Source organism: Scyliorhinus torazame, chromosome 27 (genome assembly GCF_047496885.1).
Source record: "Scyliorhinus torazame isolate Kashiwa2021f chromosome 27, sScyTor2.1, whole genome shotgun sequence".
NCBI lineage: Eukaryota > Metazoa > Chordata > Chondrichthyes > Carcharhiniformes > Scyliorhinidae > Scyliorhinus > Scyliorhinus torazame.
The window spans coordinates 25,037,285-25,061,217 of NC_092733.1; the positions used below are offsets into that span (position 1 = coordinate 25,037,285).

The 23,933-nt window shown below is 49.1% G+C and overlaps 1 protein-coding gene across 3 annotated transcripts in view; it reads left to right on the forward strand.

Annotated features, from left to right (window-relative positions):
- LOC140403316 (adhesion G protein-coupled receptor E3-like) overlaps window positions 1-22,819 on the forward strand; it is an 81,049-nt gene extending 58,230 nt beyond the window's left edge. For all 3 annotated transcript variants that reach the window (XM_072491160.1, XM_072491161.1, XM_072491162.1), the window contains 8 exons: window positions 2,585-2,755; window positions 5,316-5,519; window positions 7,343-7,578; window positions 11,244-11,310; window positions 14,732-14,823; window positions 16,187-16,355; window positions 18,138-18,248; window positions 21,386-22,819. In XM_072491160.1, the coding sequence (XP_072347261.1) occupies window positions 2,585-2,755; window positions 5,316-5,519; window positions 7,343-7,578; window positions 11,244-11,310; window positions 14,732-14,823; window positions 16,187-16,355; window positions 18,138-18,248; window positions 21,386-21,469 (1,134 nt within the window). In that variant the 3' untranslated portion in view covers window positions 21,470-22,819. The remainder of the gene's footprint in view (window positions 1-2,584; window positions 2,756-5,315; window positions 5,520-7,342; window positions 7,579-11,243; window positions 11,311-14,731; window positions 14,824-16,186; window positions 16,356-18,137; window positions 18,249-21,385) is intronic.
- Window positions 22,820-23,933: the final 1,114 nt, after the last annotated feature.

A 23,933-nucleotide genomic window follows, 5' to 3' on the forward strand; every position in this document is an offset into this window, starting at 1 on the left:
AGCGTGTTCAGCATCGTGACCACGTATGCTCCAGCATCCGACCACTCTACTCCCTCCGGGAGACCCAGAATCTGCAGGTTCTTCCTCCTCGACCGATTCTCCATGTCCTCGAACTTCTCCTGCCACGTCTTGTGCAGCGCCTCGTGCGCCTCCACCTTCACCGCCAGGCCCAAGATCTCGAGGCCTTTTGCCGCACCTCCCGGATCGCCACCCCTTGGGCCTTCTGGGTCTCGACCAGCTTATCGATCGATGCCTTCATCTGCTCCAGCAGCTCTGCCTTCAGGTCCACAAAACAGCGCTTGAGGAACTCCTGCTGCTCCTCGGACCATTGCGCCCACGCTGCCTGGTCTCCACCCGCCGCCATCTTGGTTCTCCTCCCTCGCACTTTTTGCTGCACCAAAATCGCTTTTTTCACCGCTCCACTCCTGGTCCAATCCATACAGTGCCGGGGGAATCGTACTGTCGCCTTCCCACACTGGGAACCGTCGAACAAATGCCGCTGGGGCCCCTAAAAAGAGCCCAAAAGTCCGTTTCTGACGGGAGCCGCTGAACGTGCGACTTAGCTCAGCGTAGCCGCAACCGGAAGTGGAACCTGCATTCGTCAACCTCAAGGTGCTGTGGAGCATGTCGCAGCCAGAAAAATGTGGGCTGGAATTTTACAAGCACCACTCCCTGTCCCTAGTGCATTTTGAGGAGGAGGGGGAAGCGTGAAAATTGCATGGACGGGATTTTCCCTTTCCCCCACCTCACCCCGGTGATCCCACTCACCCGACCCAGACGCAATGTCACCGTGAGGTGTGCAGGCCCTGGGGGCGGACAACCCGCTCTGTCTCCTATTCGGCCCTTTACCCGCCCAGCCTCAGTTCTTAGGGTCCGTAGGCAAATCCCCGAGCTGCCAGCGCAATGGTGAATCCCGACAGCGGAGAATCCAGCCCTTTGTGTTTAGCTTTAGTAAGATGATATAACTAATGGGAGGAGCCATGGGCTGAAGCAGTCAGGTGTTGAGACTTGGAATTCAGTGTTGATCTGTCTGTGAACAGACCAGCAGATTCTCTCAAAGCAGCTTAAAAACGTTTTTTTTCTGCCTGTGAATGGAACAGCAGTTTCTGAAAAGGCTGTCAGGTTAAACAGTAGTTTGACAGAGGCAAGCATCTGCAAGTTGGTTTCCTGAAGGATCTCTCTCTTAAGGTGGTTTACCTTAGCCGTCTCTTTTCAGCAAGAATCCCTGGGTTGGCGAACTGCATTTAAAAGTGGATCTTGACCTGAGGTGGGTTTTGCTTGAGTGGGGATAAAAGATAGCAGTCAGTGTCATTGTCATTGTTAAGCATTGTTTAACTGGTAACTGTAAACTATTTTCTTTATGAAGTTATTTCAAGACTGTGTGATAATAAAGTTTGTTTTAATATACCCATATCTCTATTTGTGCATGGGATCACTCCTGGAACAAAGTTTACTTCCCTCACAGTCTTATGTTATAATTTCTCACTGGTGGGGTATTTAAATTTGAAGGGGAGAATGTAGCGAGGCGCCTTTTAATGAGGTTCGAATTCTTTGTGACTCTGTTCACTGGGAAGCTCAACAGCCTCTAAAGCCTTAAGAACATAATCGCGACAGCTCACCATGACATCGGGGAAACTGAATTTTGGCCTCACGTCAAATTAAACTCCCGCACCTGCCGAACCCCCAGCTGCGGAGGATTCTGCCCTCTCTGAGTTCACTTGTGTTTTGGATTTTAAAAATATTCTCTCCTGGGATGTGGGCGTCGCTGGAAAGGTGAAGCTTTATCGCCCATTGCTATAGAATCATAGAATTTACAGTGCAGAAGGAGGCCATTCGGCCCATCGAGTCTGCACCGGCCCTGGGAAAGAGCACTAAGCTCCACCCTAACCCAGTAACCCCACCTAACCTTTTTGAACACCAAGGGCAATTTATCATGCCCAATCCACCTAACCCGCACATCTTTGGACCGTGGGAGGAAACCGGAGCACCCGGAGGAAACCCACGCACACACGGGGAGAACGTGCAGACTCCGCACAGACAGTGACCCAAGCCGGGAATCGAACCTGGGACCCTGGAGCTGTGAAGCGACAATGCTAACCACAATGCCACCATGCATCCCATGAAACAATGGCCATTATTATTAGACTTTTAATTCCAGATTGTTATGAATTTCGCTATCTGCTATGGTGGGATTCGAACCCTGGCCCCCAGAGCATTACCTGTCCAGTGACAATCCCACTACGTCACACAATTGCCCGTATGAGGTGGTGTTCAGCTGTCTTCTTGAACCCTTGCTGTTACACTCACGTGTGCTGTTGAGGGGGTGAGAAGAGCGGGGGGGGGGGGGTGAGTTCCAGGATATCGACCCCGCGACAGTGAAGGATCGGGGGATATTTTTCCAAGTCAGGATGGTGAGTGACTTGGAGGGGAACCTCCCGGTGGTGGCGTCCCCCATGCGTCCGCTGTTCCTCGTCATTCTAGTTGGGAAGAGGTCGCGGGTTTGCAAGATGCTGTCAAAGGAGTCTTGGCCAGTTCGGCTCACTATCTCTGAAACCTCCAATTGGAAATTGCTCCTTACCCACAGGGAGGCGTGACTGACTCGGAGAAATTTTGTACCTTCTGGAAATCGTCAGCAGAAGGAGGCTATTGGTCTACATCAGGCTGCCGACTCACAACTTCGAATGGCACGCACACGGAGTGCAGTTGTAGTCACCTGTCCAGCTTTGCGGTGCTCATGGCTCTCTACGAGATTGAGGTAGACGTCAACCTCTCATTACCATCAAATCACATGCAGAACACTAAGGGGAGCTTGTTCTGCCTCCACAGGGAGTGAGGGATGGAGGGTCAGATGGAGGGTCAGAGGGAAGGACGGAGGGAGGGATGGTGGAAGAGAGTGATGGGGGGAGAGGCGAAGAGAGTGAGGTACGGATAGAGGGAGGGATGGACAGAGGGAGGGATAGACATAGACATAGAATTTACAGTGCAGAAGGAGTACATTCGGCCCATCAAGTCTGCACCGGCCCTTGGAAAGAGCACCCCACTTCAACCCAAACCTCCACCCCATACCCGTAACCCAGCAACCCTACCAAACCTCTTTGGACACTAAGGACAATTTAGCATAGCCAATCCACCTAACCTGCACGTCTTTGGACTGTGGGAGGAAACCGGAGCACCCGGAGGAAACCCACGCACACACGGGGAGGACGTGCAGACTCCGCACAGAAAGTGATCCAAGCCGGGAATTGAACCTGGAACCCTGGAGCTGTGAAGTGACAATGCTAACTGTGCTACCGTGCCGCCCATGGAGGGAACGGTGGTGGCGGGAGAGATGGAATGAGGGAAGGAAGAAATGAGAGATGGAGGGAGGGGCAGAGAGAGGGAGGGATGGATGGAGTGAGGGACAGAGGGAGGTATGGAGGGAGGGACAAAGGGAGGGATGTAGGAGGAGGGAATGGATAGAGGAATGGACAGAGGGATGGACAGAGGGAGGAAGGGTTGGAGTGAGGGACAGAGGGAGGGAGGGATGGAGAGAGGGAGAGATGAGGGGAGGGACGTAGGGAGGGTTTCAGACAGGGACTGAGGAAGGGTTGAAGGGAGGGACAGAGGTAGGGAGGAGGGCGGGACGGAGGGAGGGACAAAAGGAGGGGCAATCAGACAGAGGGTCGATTGGTTATTGAAAAATCATCACAATGATGGGTGCTGACATATGACGGTACAAATAAAACAAGTGGCCATAATTCATAAGACAATCATTAAAATATATTGAAAGTATATATTATTAACATTGCGTTACACAAATAATTATGAGAATTAGCAAAATGCCGATCTCCTTAATTCGCAGAATAAAAATAAAGGATCTACAACCGACTGCATTTCATGTTCAAGTCCATTGATCACATGTTGTGGAGGTTAAGTCGGTTAAATTCTCAATCATCTACAGATCACGAATCATTAGGTTGCTTGGGTCGGGCCTCTGCAGAAACCTGTCTGAGCTGCCAATACCCCACACTGCGGAACAGGCCAGGCCATTCAGCCTCTCGAATGTGTTCTGTAACTGGGTCATTGTCGATCTGTATCTTGACTCCATCCACCCACCCTGGCTCCCCTTTCCGAACAAATAAAATCATACCAATATCACTTTCCATACTTCCAGTCGGAATCGTGGGTTCAACAGCATTTTGAGGGAGATTGTTCCAGATTTCCAGTAACATGTGTGTGCAGATGTGTTTACCATCGTTCCCGATACCTTTCACACAGAGAAAATACATGCCACACACATACACACACACACACATATACACACACATATGTGCACGCACATGCACACACACATATGTGCACGCACACACACACACACACACACATGTACACACGCACATATGCACACGCACACATACACATATATGTATATAAATATTGCGACTGTGAGAACAGATCAGAGACTGGGAATCCTGCGGCGAGTTACTCACCTCTTGAGTCCCCAAAGCCTGTCAAGTCAGGAGTGTGATGAAATGTTCTCCACTTGCCTGGATGAGTGCGGCTCCAACAACACTCAAGAAGCTCAACACCATCCAGGACAAAGCAGCCCCGTCTGACTGGCACCCCATTCACAAACATTCACTCTCTCCACGACCGATGCATACTAGCTGCCGTGTGTACCCTCTACAAGATGTACTGCACAAACGCAGCAAGGTTGCTCAGACAACACCTTCCAAACCCATGACCTCCACCACCGAGAAGGACAAGGGCAGCAGATACCTGGGAACCCCACCACCTGGAGGCTCCCCGCCAAGCCACTCACCACCCTGACTTGGAAATATATCGGCCGTTCCTTCACTGTCGCTGGGGCAAAATCCTGGAAATCCCACCCTAACAGCACTGTGGGTGTACCTACACCACAGGGGCGACAGCGGCTCAAGAAGGCAGCTCACCACCACCTTCTCCAAGGGCGATTAGAGACGGGCAATGAATGCTGACCTAGCCAGCGACGTCCACATCCCATAAATGAATAAAACAAAAGCATGCACAGGTACTGACAAACGTAGTCACACAGATGGACCCAGACACGGCTACATGCATAGACACACAGGCACAGACACACAAAGTCTGGCAAAGTAGAAGCAAGCTCCCACCTAAGCAATCACACCGACAGACATAAACCCTACGCACACAAAATGTTGAGACGCGCAACATGAGGTCCAATGGATATCGCGATAGCCGGCCAGCACAAATTCAGTAAAATGTTTGACTTGGGTGGGGTGATGTCGCCGAAGGCCTCATTGAGTTTGTTTTCTATTGCTTCCATTACTCCGCAGGATCCATTCCACAGCCCCATTCTCAGCTGGATTTCCTTTATTGGATTGCCCATATCCTTGGTGTGCCTCCTGCTGTCAATGGGAACCTTCTTCTGCTGCCAATCCATTCAAAACCTGAACACCACCATCCGGACCCACTTGTGTCTGAGCCTGTTCCTGGCGGAGCTGCTGTTCCTGGTAACATCATCCATTAATAAACGCACGGTGAGGTTCCTTAGATCCTATACGATCTGCAGATATCATCTTACCGGCGGCCACGTCCAACATCTGAACTTAGGTTTAACGTAGTTTAATTTCAGAATATTAATTTAAATTCTCAAGACGCAGAATATCTGTGTTTCATAGATTATCATAGAATTTACAGTGCAGAAGGAGGCCATTCGGCCCATCGACTCTGCACCGGCTCGTGGAAAGAGCACCCTCCCCAAGGTCAACACCTCCACCCTATCCCCATAACCCAGTAACCCCACCCAACACTAAGGAACATTTTGGACACTAAGGGCAATTTAGCACGGCCAATCCACCTAACCCGCACATCTCTGGACTGTGGGAGGAAACCGGAGCACCCGGAGGAAACCCACGCACACACGGGGAGGACGTGCAGACTCCGCACAGACAGTGACCCAAGCCGGAGTCGAACCTGGGACCCTGGAGCTGTGAAGCAATTGTGCTATCCACAATGCTACCGTGCTGCCCGTGTTAACCCATTGCACACACCAATACGACCACGAGATTTTAGAATATACTTTATAGGGGTTGGAAAGACTGCATTTTATTGTTTACTTTTAAAAGTCTGCCTCTTCATTGGCAGTGCTGTCTCGTTACAAACTCCAGCAAGTTGTTTCTGTTAAAACCACCAGCCGGGCTTGATGCCAAACTGTGGGTGGGGTTTTGAGGGCGCGCGGTCTTGAGTGGGCAATGGCTGCCGTGGAGTTCAGACTGGCCCACTGGGCCCATGCTGGCCCTCTGAAGGGTGCCTCGATTGAACCTGCCTCCCCCTCTTCTTCTTCGACACGGGTCACTCTTGCCGTGTCAGAGCCTCCGCCACACTCTTAGGCAGCGCACTCCAGATCCTAACCACTCGTCCGGTGAAATATATTTCCTCATTTCTGATTGTATTTCAGATACCCAGTGTGGTAAACCACTGTTATACCTATATTAGGTGATGTACGGTAAGACCCTGTACTACAGGTACAGCGGTAGGCCCTGCCTGCTCTCTCCGCCCAGTAGGCGGAGTATAAATATGTGTGTCCTCCGTACAGCAGCCATTTCGCCAGCTGCTGTGGGAGGCCACACAGCTTAGAGCAATAAAGCCTCAGTTGTATTCAACTCTCGTCTTTGTCCAATTGATCGTGCTCACCCAGCATGGGTAATATTGTTTTTTTGGGGGGGGGGATATATGGACTGTCAATCGCTGTCATGCCAATTGGTGGTGTATTAACATCACAAGAAAATGAGAGTAGAGGGGACACAAGTTCATAACTCTGGCCAAACACCCAGTGATAATACTAATAATCTTTATTGTCACAAGTAACACGTCAATAAAGTTGCTGTGAAAAGCCCCTAGTCGCCACACTCCGGCGCCTGTTCGGGTACACAGAGGGAGAATTCAGAATGTCCAATTCACCTAACAAGCACGTCTTTCGGGACTTGTGGGAGGAAACCGGAGCACCCGGAGGAAACCCACGCAGACACGGGGAGAACGTGCAGACTCCGCACAGACAATGGCCCCAGCCGGGAATCGAACCCGGGCCCCTGGTGCTGTGAAGCAACTGTGCTAACCACTGTGCTGCCGTGCGCCCTTGTCGCACAAAGATTAAAGCAAATCACTGCGGATGCTGGAATCTAAAGCAAAAACAGAAAACAAAGCTTTGACAAAGGGTCATCCAGACTCGAAATGTGAACTGCTCCCTTCTCACTCCACTCATGCTGTCAGACCTGCTGGGATTGTCCGTCGTTTTCTGTTTCTGTCCCAGTGATAACAGCCTTGTAATTTATTGAAGTGAGTTATTCCTGTTGTTGTTTAGGTTTTCTGCAGCATTGCTGCAGGAGCTGTACACTACCTGTTCCTGGCAACCTTTGTCTGGATGTTGCTGGAGGCTGTACAGCTCTTCCTCATGGTGCTGAACCTCAAGGTGGTGAACTTCTCCCGAGCCCGGGTCATTCGCAGGAGATTCATATACCCCATCGGCTATGGGTGCCCGGCACTGATAGTGGTCATGTGTGCCGCTGTGAATGCCGAGGGCTATGGGACCGATACCTCGTGAGTATCGATTTGTTATGTTGTAGGTGTAACATAAGCGGCTTCCTTGTGGTGCACTTGACAAAGGAAGGTTCAGACGTGGAGATAACTTCAACACGTTTATTAAACTATTTACACTTCTATTACTCGGGTTCGACACTACTATAGCTACCCAGACTGACTAACCAGCTGCTGCAATCCACGTGGTGGGTCTAACATTGAATCAACCCTGTGTCTCTACTCACTGACTGTCTCCACTTGAAAGAGGCAGATCATGTGTGTGGTGTCCTTTATATCTGGGTTGGTGTAATGCCCTCCTGTGGTTGTGTCACCTCCGTGTGTATCGTGAATGTCCATTGGTCGTGTCCTATCTAACTGATCTATTGGTTGAGTGTGTGTGCGTGTGATGTTTCTGGTGCTCCCTCTAGTGTCTAGTTAGCCTACATGCATTTGCATTGATGCACATCACCGCAAGTATGGAGACTACATATGTGGCCGCTGCGCTGTGGGCGGTGGTGGGAGGGTGGGGAGATGCGGGGGAGAGGGGGGGGGCAGCATCCAGAATCATGGAGAGGAGCTCAAACATGGTTAGTAAACAGGGAGCATTCCATTAGCTTTGTTGACCATATGGACGGCGCGAATTGGAGTTTTTTTTTAAAAACGACCTGCATTTCTATGGCACCTTTTCTGACCTTGGGATGTCCTGAAGTGCTTTACTACCCAATTAGTCAAATGCTGTCACCACTGCAACACTGCAACCAGGTTCTGCATAGCAAGCTCCCAGGGGCTGGTTTAGCACAGGGCTAAATAGCTGGCTTTTAAAGCAGACCAAGGCAGGCCAGCAGCACGGTTCAATTCCTGTACCAGCCTCCCTGAATAGGCGCCGGAATGTGGCGACTAGGGGCTTTTCACAGTAACTTCATTTGAAGCCTACTTGTGACAATAAGCAATTTTCATTTCATTTCATTTCACACACGCAGTGAATGGCAAGAGCGTCCATTTTGTGCGTTGGCTGATAGTAATTATTGGTCAGGGGGCAGTGTGGGGGGGAGAGCACCCTTGTTCTGCTGGAGTGCTGTGAGATCTTTTTCTCCTCGTCCCTCTCTCCTCACACATGCTGCCAGGCCTGCTGAGTTTCGACCGCTATTATTTCAGATCTTCAGCATTCACATTATTTTCTGAGGAAACCTTGGGTGTAACATCTCATTTGAGAGACATCACTTCCCGACAGTGGAGATCTGCTGGGGAGGTCATGTGGCGGAGTGGGTAGCACCGCCCCCCCCCCCCCCCCCCACCCCACCCCCCACCTCTGGAACAGAAGCTCCAGGTTTGAGTCCAAAGGCCACGGCTCAGAGATACGAGCGCCACCACCCACTCTACCGCAGCCTCACATTCCAATTAGCCCGACAGAGCAGGAAGGATTGAGGGGGCCGGCCCAGTTTATGCTGGATTGGGTATGTGGTATTATAGGTATTACGGTACCTGATAGGCTAAAGCACCACTGGTGGAAACTGTATGCTTTCTATTGGTTAGAATGTATGATAGCTCCACCCTGCTAGGCGGGGTATAAGAACCCGTGCCGCCCCAGCAGCCTTCATTCTGTACCTGAGCTGCTGGGGGAAACATCTAGCTTATTAAAGCCTTCAGTTGGGCTACAATCTCGCTTTAGTGGTCATTGATCGTGCATCAGGGTATTTTGTGTGGGGTCCCTGCAATTGGTTGTGTATCCATCATAAGGGAAGAGGAGCAATCAGCAACGGATCCTGATCCCTAGTCTATTGAACTAGGAGCTGGAGTAGGCTGCCCCTGGAGGCAGAGCCTGCTCCGCCATTCAATGAAATCATGGTTGATCTAATTGAACCCTCAACTCCACATTCCTGCCACTCCACAGGCTGACGGGGGCGATGAGGGGGGTCAACTGTGCCTCTGCCTAAAATTCTTCTGACACTTGTGTCGAGGTGCACAGACCAGGAATGGACGAGGTACCCGAGGCTCTTGGTAAAACGATCTATCGAGCCACTACGAACCCAGGGTATACCTCTGTGGCCATATCTATATCTCTACTACTGACCATCATGTGTCAATCAAAAGGGGCAGCACGGTAGCATTGTGGGTAGCACAATTGCTTCACAGCTCCAATGTCCCAGGTTCGACTCCGGCTTGGGTCACTGTCTGTGCGGAGTCTGCACATCCTCCCCGTGTGTGGGTGGGTTTCCTCCGGGTGCTCCGGTTTCCTCCCACAGTCCAAAGATGTGTAGGTTAGGTGGATTGGCCATGATAAATTGCCCTTAGTGTCCAAAATTGCCCTTAGAGTTGGGTTGGGTTACTGGGTAATGGGGATAGGGTGGAGGTGTTGACCTTGGGTAGGGTGCTCTTTCCAAGAGCCGGTGCAGACTCGACGGGCCGAATGGCCTCCTTCTGCACTGTAAATTCTATGATCTATGAAAGTCTGTGCAACCCATATCTCAAGTGACGCCAAGTCCCATTCACCCGTTGCCACCTGATCCCGATTACCTCACGCTTCGGCCCTGAGTCCAACAGCGCCTCAAATTCTAAATCCTGCCCCCCCTGTTCAAATTCTTCTTTGGTCTCCCCACCGTACCAACTCCCCCCTGCTTCTCCCCCACCTCTTCCCAACTCCACAACTTGCCAAAATTTTCACAATTCCGGCCCCTTTTACACCCGCAATTCTCACAGGTGTCGCCCATTTAAGACACAGATGAGGAGAATTTTTATTCTCTCTTAGAGGATGCGTGAGTCATTGGAGCTCCCTCCCGAAGAGGCAGTGGAAGCGGAGTCTTTAAGCAAAAGGCAGAGCTGGATAGATTCTTGATTAATGAGGGGGTGAAAGTTGATCAGAGGCATCGACATGTGGGGTTGAAGTTACAATCAGAACAGCCCCGATCTCGTTGAACGGCGGAGCAGGCTCGAGGGGCCGAGTGGCCTAATCCCGTTCCTGGTTGGTATGTATATATGCCCCATCAACCATGAGGTCCCAAAGCTAAGGAATTCTGTCTCCAAACATCTATCCTCTTTTAAGACGCTCTTAAGACTTACAAGTCCACGGATATTTTTATCACCTAGCCCAATGCCCCCCTGTTTGTCTTCGTGTTATTATCCTGTTTGATAACAGTCCAAAGAGGTGTCTTGGAATGATTTACTTCTTAAAAGTTGCTCGAGATATGAAAGTTGGCACTGTTGACACCAATAATGCTGTGATGAACGGTTACTGTATTACCTTATCATCCTGTAAGGTGATGTCCCCTTCAAGAGCGGGCTTGGAACCCTGGGGGACTCCGCCTCTGGCTCTGCCCACCTGGGAGTCATATATAAGGGGCCGCCTTGTGGACGGCACCCAGTTAGTACCCGTCTCGGCACCAGGCTAGTTCTTAGCTTATTAAAGCCTTCTTTACCGTTTTACTCTCTAAGCGTCGTTATTGAGGGTACAACAAATGCACAAATGCGAGCTTCGAGTCAGAGGGCAATTGGAGGGTGGCGTACAGAAGTAAATCACCTGCCATTATGAAGCTATTTTGTTTTCTAGTAACGAATATCGCCCCCACTGGCAGGAGGGTGTAATTACCGCACGACAAGATTACATGAGACACGTCCATTGTAATTTTCTGTTGAATGTACGGTAGATTTAAAGTCACTTGCACAGATTAAAACTGTTCCTTTAATTACAGCTGTTGGTTAAATCTGGAGAAGGGCTTTTTGTGGAGTTTCCTGGGTCCGGTGTGTTTCGTAATTGTGGTAAGACCCTTCAGAGGCTGGAGCTGACGGTTGAGAAAGTTGATGTACAAATTTTTCATTGGGCTCTCACCTCGTCTTCTGGTTACTATTGGTGGCAGATGCCAACTTGTCGAAAGCAAGCAGGTTAATGCCAACAGGTTAATGCCAGCGGGGAATGGAAACGGGCTGCTAAATGATAGAAATTTACAGAACGCAAGGAGGCCATTCGGCCCGCAGTGTCAATGCTGGCTGACAAGTAGCCATCTAGCCGAATCCCACTTTCCGCTTTTTTGCTTCACAACTGTTATAACCTGCCTGCGTGCCACTGGCTGGGGACTAATGGCAATCCCACAATCCTTAGGGAGTATGAGCTTCCCCAATGAGGGGGGGCGGAGAAATCATTAGCAGACTCCCTGCATAAATAGAGCTGGCCAGTTTGGAACCAGCTAGAGAGGAGTGAGCAGCAAGGGAATAGCTGCTGCTGCTGTTGTGTATATATATGATATTGTAAATAAATTTTATTTATTTCTATCCTTCAACTCGTGCTGGATTCTTCATGGCCTTCACAAAAATAACCCTATAGGCTACGGCACTTCCTGAGTGTCATGATATTCGGGCACACATCATAGCACATACATACATACATACATACTGATGGACAGATCAACGGACCAATCAACACACACAGCACGACAGCCGATCACAGGCAAGAGCATACATAGTACAAAACAGGGAACACGACACTTCCTGGGCACTCGAGCAGGAGACGGCTCAGGGCACAGAGCTCATTGCAGGCCACTCAGACAGCCACCATGTGCTGAGTGCCACCACAAGTCAGAATTAGGAATAGGTCCACAGAATCAAAGGTCATGATCGAACCTCAGTGAACAGTTCACCAATGTAAATAGTTGTCTGAAATAAAACTGCGTTGTACCATTCACAACCGTGTTGGTTCATCTGTGTGGCCGACCACCCGACACTTCACTGAGTGCATACATCTACTGTTTTTTTTAATGCTGTGGGGGCTGTCGCCTCCATCACCTTTTCAGGCAGGGGGTTCCAGATTCCCACCGCCCTCTGGGTGTAAGATGTCCCCTCTGAACAACGTATCCCTCCCCCGAAACCTATTCTGCGTGGTCATGACCCCTCAGCCAAGGCAGTAGGCCCTTTCTCTATCGAGAGCCCTCATAGTTCAGGACAGCCTCCCCTCGGTTCCCCTATCCCGAAGAAACAGACTCTAGCCTATCCAATCTTTCCTCATAGGTTTGACAAAGAGTCATCCAGACTCGAAACGTTAGCTCCCTCCTCTCTCCACTGAAGCTGTCGGACCAGCTTAGATAGGCCGGCATTTTCTCTTTTTGTTTCCTCATAGCGAGTAGTTTCCACTCCTCACATCACTCTCGCTGAATCTCCTCTGTGCCATGTCTATTGCTTAAATCCTTGACATTTTTAACTTTACGCCTCCGTACACCAGGTCGACCTGACGAGGTAATACGAGGTGGCACGGCAGCACAGTGGTTAGCACTGTTGCTTCACAGCACCTTGGACCCGGGTTCCATTCCCAGCTTGGGTCCCTGTCTGTGCGGAGTCTGCACGTTCTCCCCGTGTCCGCGTGGGTTTCCTCCGGATGCTCCAGTTTCCTCCCACAGTCCCGAAAGACGTGCTTGTTAGGTGAATTGGACATTCTGAATTCTCCCTCTGTGCACCCGAACAGGTGCCGGAGTGTGGCAACTAGGGGCTTTTCACAGTAACTTTGTTGCAGTGTTAATGTCAGCCTACTTGTGACACTCATAAAGATTATTTTTTATTCTTAGAAAGTGCGTGAGCCAGAATGTATTTTATTTCCTTCCATCCAGGAATTCAACACGTGCCCCTGTTATCTGAGGTGGTTACATGTTTCATCCCTGAGGTGTCTAAGGGGAATGTTAAAATTAGAATGAGTCCCTGCCCCTATATGGGAGCTTAGGCTGGGCTGGCTGAATGAGGCCCTGTGCCCCAACTAATATTGTTCCTTCAGAATGCCAATCCTACCAATGTCCTCTTGCAAGCTAACAGTCAGCTGTCCAATAGGAAAGCTTTGGGGCTGGCTAGAACGAGAGGTCACAGTTTTGGGATAAGGGGTAGCAGATTTAAAACAGAGACGAGGAGAAATTACTTTTCTTTACAGGCTGTGACTCTGTGGAATTCACTGTCCCAGAATGCAGTGGATGTCGGGACATTGAGTAGTGTTGAGGGAGAGAGAACGGCCAAGATCATGTTGAATGACGGAGCGGGCTGGGAGGGGCTGATTTGCCGACTCCCGCTCCTTGTTCTTATCTTCTTCTAAGTTCGCACCTGGTACTGCCAACTCTAGTTGGACTTATTCCTGGAGGTTTTATCACTTGACTTTCAACCGCCCCACCCAGTCAAACAGCCCCTTCCCCCACCTCCGATAACTTTCTACTCCACAAATTAAGTAAATTACAAATACCTCAATGATTTCCTCCCCTGAGCTACTCGTCTGGGAGATTAACCTTCAATTCAAAGCGGTTTCAGGACATTCCTTGAGGGCTGGTGTTGTACAGTTTATATCTCGGAGCTATGCAGAAATGACACAAGTTTCTTTGTGTGTTAGAAATCTATCCACAGTGCTTTCAAAGGTCTCTGCAGTCACAAAATGCCTGCACTCATAGCTCTAGTTTCCAGGTGTTCTTTGTATGCTTTTCTCTAGTCCACACCCAGGCTTAACCAATCAGGCGCAGTGAGCATCAAACATAAACAGACGCACATAATCGAACACAGAGCAATTGAACACTATAGTTGGAAGCCAAACGATTAGACTGGAATGTCAGCCTATCTCAACTCATGGAATGGGACTTGAATGAAATTGGTCTTAGTGGAAAGTGTATTTTTATTGCATATACTATGATTTGAAGAGCCATGAATAAAGTATAAATCTGGAAATAAAATTAGGGTTACGCCTCTTCAGTCATAGAACATAGAACATACAGAGCAGAAGGAGGCCATTCGGCCCGTCGAGTCTGCACCGACCCACTTAAGCCCTCACTTCCACCCTATCCCCGTAACCCAATAGCCCCTCCTAATCTCTTTGGACACTAAGGGCAATTTATCATGGCCAATCCACCTAACCTGCACGTCTTTGGACTGTGGGAGGAAACCGGTGCACCCGGAGGAAACCCACGCAGACACGGGGGAGAACGTGCAGACTCCGCACAGACAGTGACCCAAGCCGGGAATCGAACCCGGGTCCCTGGAGCGGTGAAGCCACAATGCTATCTACTTTGCCCAAAATGAGCTGAATAAAAATATCTGGAGAACTCAAGAATGAAATCGCTTTTATCCCATTACATACTGTCTAATGTCACCTGTTAATAGCGTGGATTTTAGCACCAAATTAATGATGAGGAACTCTAAAGGTGAACTGAAAGATCCTATTTTTCAGGTTAACGCAGTTCTCTTCTCAATTACGCTCTGGATCCTAAGAGGAAAGATTTCCAATCTAAACGCAAGCGTTTCAAAGATTAATGATTCGAGGTAGGTGTTGAAAATTGACCGCTAAATGGGGGAAACATTATTTAACAATTGGAGTTCTGAGAATTCCTCTGCGTCACATTCTGGACAGTGATTTTCAGCAGAGATTGGTAATTGTCCAATGGGGAACAGTCAGTGATGTTTCATGGAATCCCTATGGAGCAGAAAGAGGTCATTCAGCCCATCGAGTCTGCACCGCTCCTCCGAAAGAGCGCCCATCCTAGGATCTACGCCACCCCTTGTCCCCGTAGCCCCAGCTCACCATTGGACGCTTCGGGGCAATTTAGCACGGCCGATCCACCTAACCTGCGCATCTTTAGACTATAGGGGTCAACCGGGAGCACCCGGAGGAAACCCACGCAGACACGGTGGGGGTGGGGGGGGGGGGGGTGGGGTGGGAGGGAGGGGTATGTACAAACTCCACACTGACAGTCACCCAAGGTTGGAATTGAACCCGGGCCCCTGGCGCTGTGAGGCAGCAGTGCTAACCACTGTGCCACCATGCCGCACTGTAGGGAAGGAATTCTGCCATCCTTACCTGGTCTGGCCTTACATGTGACTCCAGATCCACAATATTGTGGTTGAGTCTAGCCACCCTCTGGAATGGCCTAGCCAGCCACTCAGTTCAAGGGTAGTTGGCGATGGGCATCAAGTGTTGGCCTTGCCAGTGATGCGCATATCCCATTAGTAAATTTTAAAAAACCTCTTATACAGTGCATTCCAAATCATAGAATTTACAATGCAGAAGGAGGACATTCGGTCCATCAAGACTGCATTGGCCTTTGGAAAGAGCACTCTACCTAAGCCCAGACCTCCACCCTATCCCCGCAACCCCACCTAACCTTTTGTTTTGGACACTAAGATCAATTTAGCGTGGCCAATCCACCTAACCCACACATCTTTGGACTGTGGGAGGAAACCGGAGCACCCGGAGGAAACCCACGCAGACACGGGGAGAGCGTGCAGACTCCGCACAGGCAGTGACCCAGCGGGCAATCGAACCTGGCGCCCTGGAGCTGTGAAGCAACTGTGCTAGCCACTGTGCTGCGGTGCTGCCCCGAGAATGTTAAGGAACAGGTTTATTATCCAGTGTCTCTCCTCAGAACCTTCATCCAGCAATCCAGCATGCAACTTGGGCGTCAGATCACGTTCAGTTCAAACATTGTCCCCATGTTGCCTTTCCATGGTCAAATGGACTGTCCATGTTTGGGGATAATGTTCATTTTGGGGTGCCCTGGGGAGCCCTTTGAAGCCACTCTCCTCCCCAAGTCAGTGTTTTCAGGGTGTAGCATAAACGCTTTGTTTCCAATGTTTATGAGGGTTTATGAGGAGTTTTCATGCAAAGCCTGCTCCCATCTTTTCACAGGATGCTTACGATCAAAGCAGTGGCACAGTTTGCCCTGCTGGGCTGTTCCTGGGTCTTCGGCGTGTTCCAGGTTCAGGAGGGGACCATTGTGATGTCCTATCTGTTCACCACACTGAACGTTGTCCAGGGTGTATTCATTTTCTGCGTTTACTGCCTGTTGAACAGCAAGGTACGTAATGTTGGAGCCCGAACTTTCTCAGAACATGTGGCACTGATTAGAAAGCTGCAGTTACATTTCCACACTCATCACTAGTTTCGGTGAATTATGTTTATCTTTGTGGATTTGTGTATGTCTGCACGTGTGTGCGTGCGCGTGCACGCTTCAGATTTGTGCTTGTCTTTGTGTGCGCACTGCATGCATGTGGTGCATGTTCATGTATGTGCATGTGTAAGTGTGCGTGTGTTATGTGAGTGTCATGGCCCTGTTCGAGAGTGTGCCTGTATGTGCGAGTGTGAAGGTACGTGTGTGAGTGTGCATGTCCCTGTGCGAGAGTGTATCTGTATGTACGAGTGTGAAGGTGCGAGTGTGAGTCTGTTGTGTGAGTGTGCATGCTCCTGTGTGAGAGTGTATCTGTATGTACGAGTGTGAAGGTGCGAGTGTGAGTCTGTTGTGTGAGTGTGCATGCTCCTGTGTGAGAGTGTATCTGTATGTACGAGTGCGAATGTATGAGTGCGAGTGTGCATGCCCCTGTGCGGGAGTGTGTCTGTATGTACGCGTGTAAGTGTGTGCCGTGTGAGTGTGTATGCCCCTGCGCGAGAGTGTGATGAATGTACGAGTGTGAAGGTACGAGTGTGAGTGTGCGTCATGTGAGTGTGCATGTCCCCGTGCAAGAGTATGTCTGTGTGCACAACTGTGTGGAAGGAAGGAAGGAAATAAAAAGAAAGAAAGAAAACAGATATCAGTGCCTTGTGGAGAGAAATGAAGTGAACATCCCTGTCTGCCAGGCCATCTTCGACCAGTGAATGGCCTCCTCCCTGTCACAAGCGATGGGACACATTTATTACTGAACATTTAATATGGGGTGAATATGGGTCCTTACTTGCGTCAATGAGGATGTGACATTCCTCTGGACCGTTCATGGTTATTTTCAACAATTGGAGGTATATGTCATGTGTTGGAACACGAAAATCCAGTCCAATGTTTCACAGCTGGCAGATTCCGCATGTTGAAGCACATTAGAAATTGGTTTTGACTTTTGGCACTCGTCAGTGGATGGTTTCATCCTTGCTAAAGTAAAAGCAAAATACTGCAGATGTTGGAAATCTGAAATAAAAACAGGGAATGGTGGAAATACTCAGCAGGTCTGGCGGGCAGCTGTGGGGAGAGAAACAGAGTTAACATTTCGAGTGTGTTTAACTCTTTTTCAGAGTTAAAGTGAGGCGGTGGAGCAAAGTGGAAGGCCATTGATAGGTATGGGCTAGGAGAGATTACAGAAAGGGAGTGTCAATGGCAGTGTGGAGGACTAAAGGTGGTGCTGATAGGGGCAGAAAGGTAGGATAGCAGTGCTAGGCAAAAGCAAAGCGAGGAGGTAGAGGGGCAGATATTGCACCATCTCTGATTGCACGGGAAGGTGCCATGGAAAGTTTAGTGTCTCTTTGGCTCATTACCGCGGCACGGTAACACAGTGGTTATCACTGTTGCCTCACAGCTCCAGGGTCCCAGGTTCGATTCCCGGCTTGGGTCACTGTCTGTGCGGAGTCTGTACGTTCTCCCCGTGTCTGCGTGGGTTTCCTCCGGGTGCTCCGGTTTCCTCCCACAAGTCTCGAAAGATGTGCTTGTTACGTGAATTGGACATTCTGAATTCTCCCTCCGTGTACCCGAACAGGCGCCGGAATATGGCGACGTGGGGATTTTCACAGTAACTTCATTGCAGTGTTAATGTAAGCTGACTTGTGACAATAATAAAGATTATTATTATATTCCTGTTCCTGTATTGTGTTACATTCCCAGGTGAGGAAAGAATATTGGAAGTGCTTCTCCAGGATATGCAGACCAAACAAAGCCAAAATGTCAGACTTAAGCACCTCCACCTTGAACACGACCAACACGACCAATGTGGTGGTGAGTACCCAGGATGAACCAATTATTTTATTAGTTGCAGCAGAGGAGCAGACTAATCAGGCAAATCTACATTCAACACAATCCATCCAACTCCTTCTCGTCCAGTTACATGTCCTTTTCTCCCTCGTGTGTTTACCCAGCTTTCCCGTAAGAACACCTGTAATATTCACCTCAACTGTTTCCTGTTGTAACGTTTTCCACATTCTAACCCGCTCTTTGATAAACACATTTCGCCTGAACTCCCTATTCGATTTATTTCATTTAAATGTTAATTTTTCCAATTTAGCGTGGCCAATCCACCTACCCTGCACATCTTTGGGTTGTGGGGGTGGGTGAGACCCACGCAGACACGGGGAGAATGTGCAGACTCCGTACGGACAGTGACCCGGGGCCAGGATCAAATCTGGGTCCTCGACGGCGTGAGGCAACGGTGCTAACCACTGCTCCACCGTGCCACTCCCTATCAAATTTATTAATGACCATCTTATATTTGTGGCCCTTCAGTCTTGGTCTCCCCCACAACCCAATTCTCCAGCCGTCAGGGTTCGCTTTTCCCTCCGGTGGCATGAGGCGGCTTCAATGGGGAATCCCGTTGCCAACGAACGGCGCGGCAACTCGGGGACCGGAGAATCCAGCCCCTGATAACAATCCAATTGCCTCTTGAATGCCCTGATTGAACCTAACCCCCAGCCCACTCCCTGCCTGCGCATTCCAGCTCCTAACCACTCGCTGGGTGGAACTGTGTTGCTTCATGTCGCCATTGCGCCTTTTACCAATTAGTTTAAATTTGTGCCCTCTTGACCTTGATCCTTCCACCAATGGGAGCGGTTTCTCCTTATCTACCCTGTCCAATCCCCCCAAATGATTCTGCCAACTCTCCTCTTGACCATCCCTTTCTCCAGGAAAACATTCCCAACATCTCCACCCATCTACGTAGCTGAGGGTTCAGTGCAAGTTTAACATAACTTCTCTGTTTTCCAATGTCCGTCCTTCTAAAAATGCATGTCCGTTGCTATGCTCACTTCTTTTGAATGGACTATTAATGCCGTTGATACTTTTAGCAATGATTCAAGATGAAATCCTTACTGCTTAAAATTGAGCATCTCTCAATCCAGGGAGTAATTTAAAAAATATATTTTGTACAACGTGTTTCTGCCCATCCCCAAGTGCCCTTGAGGACATTTATGAGTCAACTATATTTGCTGTGGGTTTGGAGTCACATGTAGGCCAGGCCAGGGCAGCACGGTGACACAGTGGTTAGCACTGTTGCTTCACAGCATCAGGGACCCCGGTTTGATTCCCGGCTTGGGTCATTCCCTGTGCGGAGTCTGCACGTCCTCCCCTGTGTCTACGTGAGTTTCCTCCGGGGATCCCGACAAGACGTGCTTGTTCGGTGATTTGGACATTCTGAATTCTCCCTCTGTGTACCCGAACAGGCGCCGGAGTGTGGCGACTAGGGACTTTTCACAGTAACTTCATTGCAGTGTTAATGTAAGCCTAATTGTGACTAAGTAATAATAATAACAAAGATTATTATTATGGCAGATTTCCTTCCTTTTGTGAGCATCAATGAGCCAGATAGATCTTTACAACTATTGAGTACTCTCATGAGAATGCCACTTTAAGAAATGTTTGAATGCTCGTGTTACTGCAGTGATGTCAGAGTGTGGGTGGAGCTGAACTCTGGCTCTGCTTTTTAGTTTCACTTTGAGAAAAGCTTGGGTGCGTCTGTGTTTTTTTGGTTTTGTTTTCAGTGTTGGAGCTGAAGCCAGACAAAGCAGCTGTACTGCTGATCTCTCTGCCGTGAAAATACTAACTCTTGATCATTTGGTGAATTTAGAATTATAAATGTTCTCAGTAGTGAATGTAAACCTGATGTGCTTCTGTTAAAAGGTGTTTCTTTTGTCTACTGGATGTTGTTTAGGAAGTTATTCAGGATTACTTAGTGTTGTATTCTTTGGGGGTCCTATTTGAATTAATGGTTACTAAGATATTCACTGTATGTTTTAAAAAGGTTACCTTGAGTTCATAGAATAAACATTGTTTTGCTTTAAAAAATATCTTTCCATTTCTACTGTGCCACACCTGTAGAGTGGGCCGTGTGCTCCCCATACCACAATCTATTAAAAGTTGTGGGTCAGGTGAACTCCATGATACACTTTGGGGTTCTCTAAACCCTGGCCCATAACAGTACCAAGAGACAATCTTTGAATCCCAGATTTATTTTCTTAAAGATTCCACCACCTGCCGCGGAGGGATTTGAACACATGCCCCCAGAGAAGAAGCCTGGGCTTCTGGAGTACTAGCCATTTAAGATTCTTAGAGGGTTGAACACGGTAGATGTTTTTACTAATGGGTCAGTGTGGAACCAGACGGCACAGCCGAAGAATAAATGATGAATTTGAGGAAGAATTTCTTCCCTCAAAGAAAATCACTGGGGAATTCTGTACCGCGGGAAACTATAGAGGCCGAGTCCTTCAGCGTTTTCAAGGCCGAGATTGCTAGGTTTTTAATCAGTGGGGGAATTAAGGGCTAGAGAGAGATGGGGGGGAAAGTGGACTTAGTGAGTGTTACATCAACCGTGATCTCAATACATGGCAGAGCAGGCTCAAAGGGGCGAATGGCCTCCTCCTGTTTCTTCTTCGTTTGGTCTTAGCTTGGTAATATTGCCATTACATTAACCCCTAGAGGTCAGTTGTGTGACTTCAATGATTTTGTTGAGTGCCGTCCTCATCGCTTGCCGCTGTGGCATCCGCGCAAGGGAGATTTATTTTACTCTTCCTCGAAATAGCGCCACGGGGTGTCTCACAACAAACACCTCGTGCGAAAGACACCTTACCCAATCAAATGGATATTAAGGCTTTAAGGATCGTCTTAAAGAAAGAAGAAAGTGAGGGAGGAGGGGGATCGAGGTTACATAAGGGGAGGGTGGGGGGGGGGGAGCAGGTGGTTCTGGAACTTGTGACCTTGGCAGATGAATATGTTTTATGGTCATGTGTGATGTGAACCTCAATAATTACATGGGGGAATGCCATGTAAACAAACATTAACCCCCCCAAGCTGCGTTGCTTGGCTGTTGCAAGATATGGATAGGAGGACGCTGAAGGTGTAAAATCTATAATGTCATGTTTTGCCAGGCACTGAAGACTGTGAACGTAAACTCATTGAAGCCAGATGTTTCCTGGATGAACTCGGACGTGCCGGAAACTCTGCAGAATTAGCGCAGGGATCACGGAATTCCTATTTGGAGCTGCGACGACTTTAAAAGAAAGACTACCGGAAAACTTCAGGACTAGCCTTTCTCGGTTTCAACCAGCCCGCTGCCATTTGTGGCTAACAGATCATTTGAATGTAATGCTCATGTAACATCTCTGCTCGTTGCCCTGTGTCTCTCAACAACCATTTGTATTTCTACAGCACCGTTAATGCAGGCACTTCACAGTATTGTTGTCGAACAAAATGAGACACGGAGATGTGTGAGATGGTGGGTACTAGCAACGGAAAACTTGACCAAAGTTGCAGGTTTTGAAGATTGTCTAAAAGGGGAAAATAGAGGGGTGGAGAGGCGTGGGGAAAGCGATCGAGAACTGAGGGCCCAGGCAGCTCAGGATTCCTCAGCAACATGTAGTGTGCAAGGCATCCCCTTGAGGAAGAATGAGGTCAGACTCCGAATGGATTGATGTCATATTTTAACCAACTGTTTGTTAAACTGGAGGATGCCAGGACCATCTTCGATAACAGGAAACGTTGGATAAAGCCAGCAGGCCTGGCAATATCTGTGGAGAGAGAAAACAGAGTTAACGTTTCCTGTCTGATATGACCTTTTTTTTCTTGTTGCGAAAATGTACTTCGCCCGTAAAATATCTGAAAGACCATTGCAAGCATTTCAAACAGATGTGCAGGTTAGGTGGATTGGCCATGGTAAATTGCCCTTGGTGTCCAAAGATTAGGTGGGGTTACTGGGATATGGGGATAGGGTGGTCCTAGGGTGCTCTTTCCAAGGGTCAGTGCAGACTCGATGGGCTGAATGGCCTCCCTCTACACTGCAGGGATTCTATGAAAAATGACCATCGGGCAGAGTGCAATGGTATTCAGGTTTTCTACGCGGATAAAGCAATCAAAAGAAGATTGTAGACATTTCAAAATGGTCCTTAAAAGTGGCGCAATGGTATTTGAGTTGTCGACATCAGTCAAGTTGGACTCTGAGGTGCTTCCATACAATTGTGATACATGTGACCACCGTATATCTTTCAATGCGAGTCCAACAGCCTGAAGGGTTTTCTACAGGGCTCAGGGCAATCTTAACCCAGCCCACCAGTCAAGATGTTGATAGGATCTCCCTCATTGCTCATTTTACACCCCATTGAAGTCAATATTGGGGTGCAGAATTCTAGCCAATCCTGGAATCAGAACGCTTTCAACAAGTGAACCTACATTAATGCATGACGTTGTTGCGCAGTGTTTCAATTAAAAAAAAAAAACATTTAGAGTACCCAATTATTATTTTTTTTCCAATTAACGGGCAATTTAGCGTGGCCAATCCACCTAACCAACAGCCCAGCAAAAGCCCACCTGACCGCACCCCCCACCTCCCAAGAAGGGCCCCCTCGGCACCCTGGTGGCAATTGTTAGGAGGGGACTAACCACCTTGCCACCCCTCAGACTACAAGTCGCCAGGTCCACGGGTTCCTGAGCACTTGCCCTAATTCACACCAGCGGGACTCTCATTTGGGGGTTGGGGGGGGGCGGGGCTGGAGCTCCCCAGCTGGCTGCTGGATGGTGCGGAATGTGCAGACACGGGGAGAGTGTGCAAACTCCACACGGATAGTGACCCGGGGCCGGGATTCCAACCCGGGTCCTCAGCGCCATGGTCCCAGTGCTAACCACAGCGCCACGTGCCGCCCTCAATTTTGCAAATTGACCGCCCATACAAAATAGGCCAAGTTTCGAATCCCAGAGTGCCTCGAGGAAGCAACGGGACATTTAAATAATTTTTTTGTTAAAAAGCTGGGAGCTGGCAGTGAAATGACTCACAGTGAAACACGATTGCGAGGTCTGAACTTCACAAATCTGCTGACCGAGAAAATAGCTGGGAGTAATCAGACTGCACAATGGCGTTTATTGAACAGACTGTCCCGTCAATTGAAGTCCATTGTGGTCAATCCGATAGCAGGATTTGCAAGACGAAGAGAAGTGGCCATGGCTCAACCGAGTCTGGATTGGCTGCCTCATCCTTTGGATATGTGCAAGGGCAGCACGGTAGCATTGTGGATAGCAGAATTGCTTCACAGCTCCAGGGTCCCAGGTTCGATTCCGGCTTGGGTCACTGTCTGTGCGGAGTCTGCACGTCCTCCCCGTGTGTGCGTGGGTTTCCTCCGGGTGCGCTCCGGTTTCCTCCCACAGTCCAAAGATGTACGGGTTAGGTGGATTGGCCGTGCTAAATTGCCCTTAGTGTCCAAAATTGCCCTTAGTGTTGGGTGGGGTTACTGGGTTATGGGGATAGGGTGGAGGTGTTGCCCTTGGGTAGGGTGCTCTTTCTAAGAGCCGGTGCAGACTCGATGGGCCGAATGGCCTCCTTCTGCACTGTAAATTCTATGATAAATGTTAACAGCAAAAGTGTTGCTGGAGAGTGACTCATTCATCAACCTCTCAGAATCCTTATAGGCCCAGAGTGGTCCCCATCAG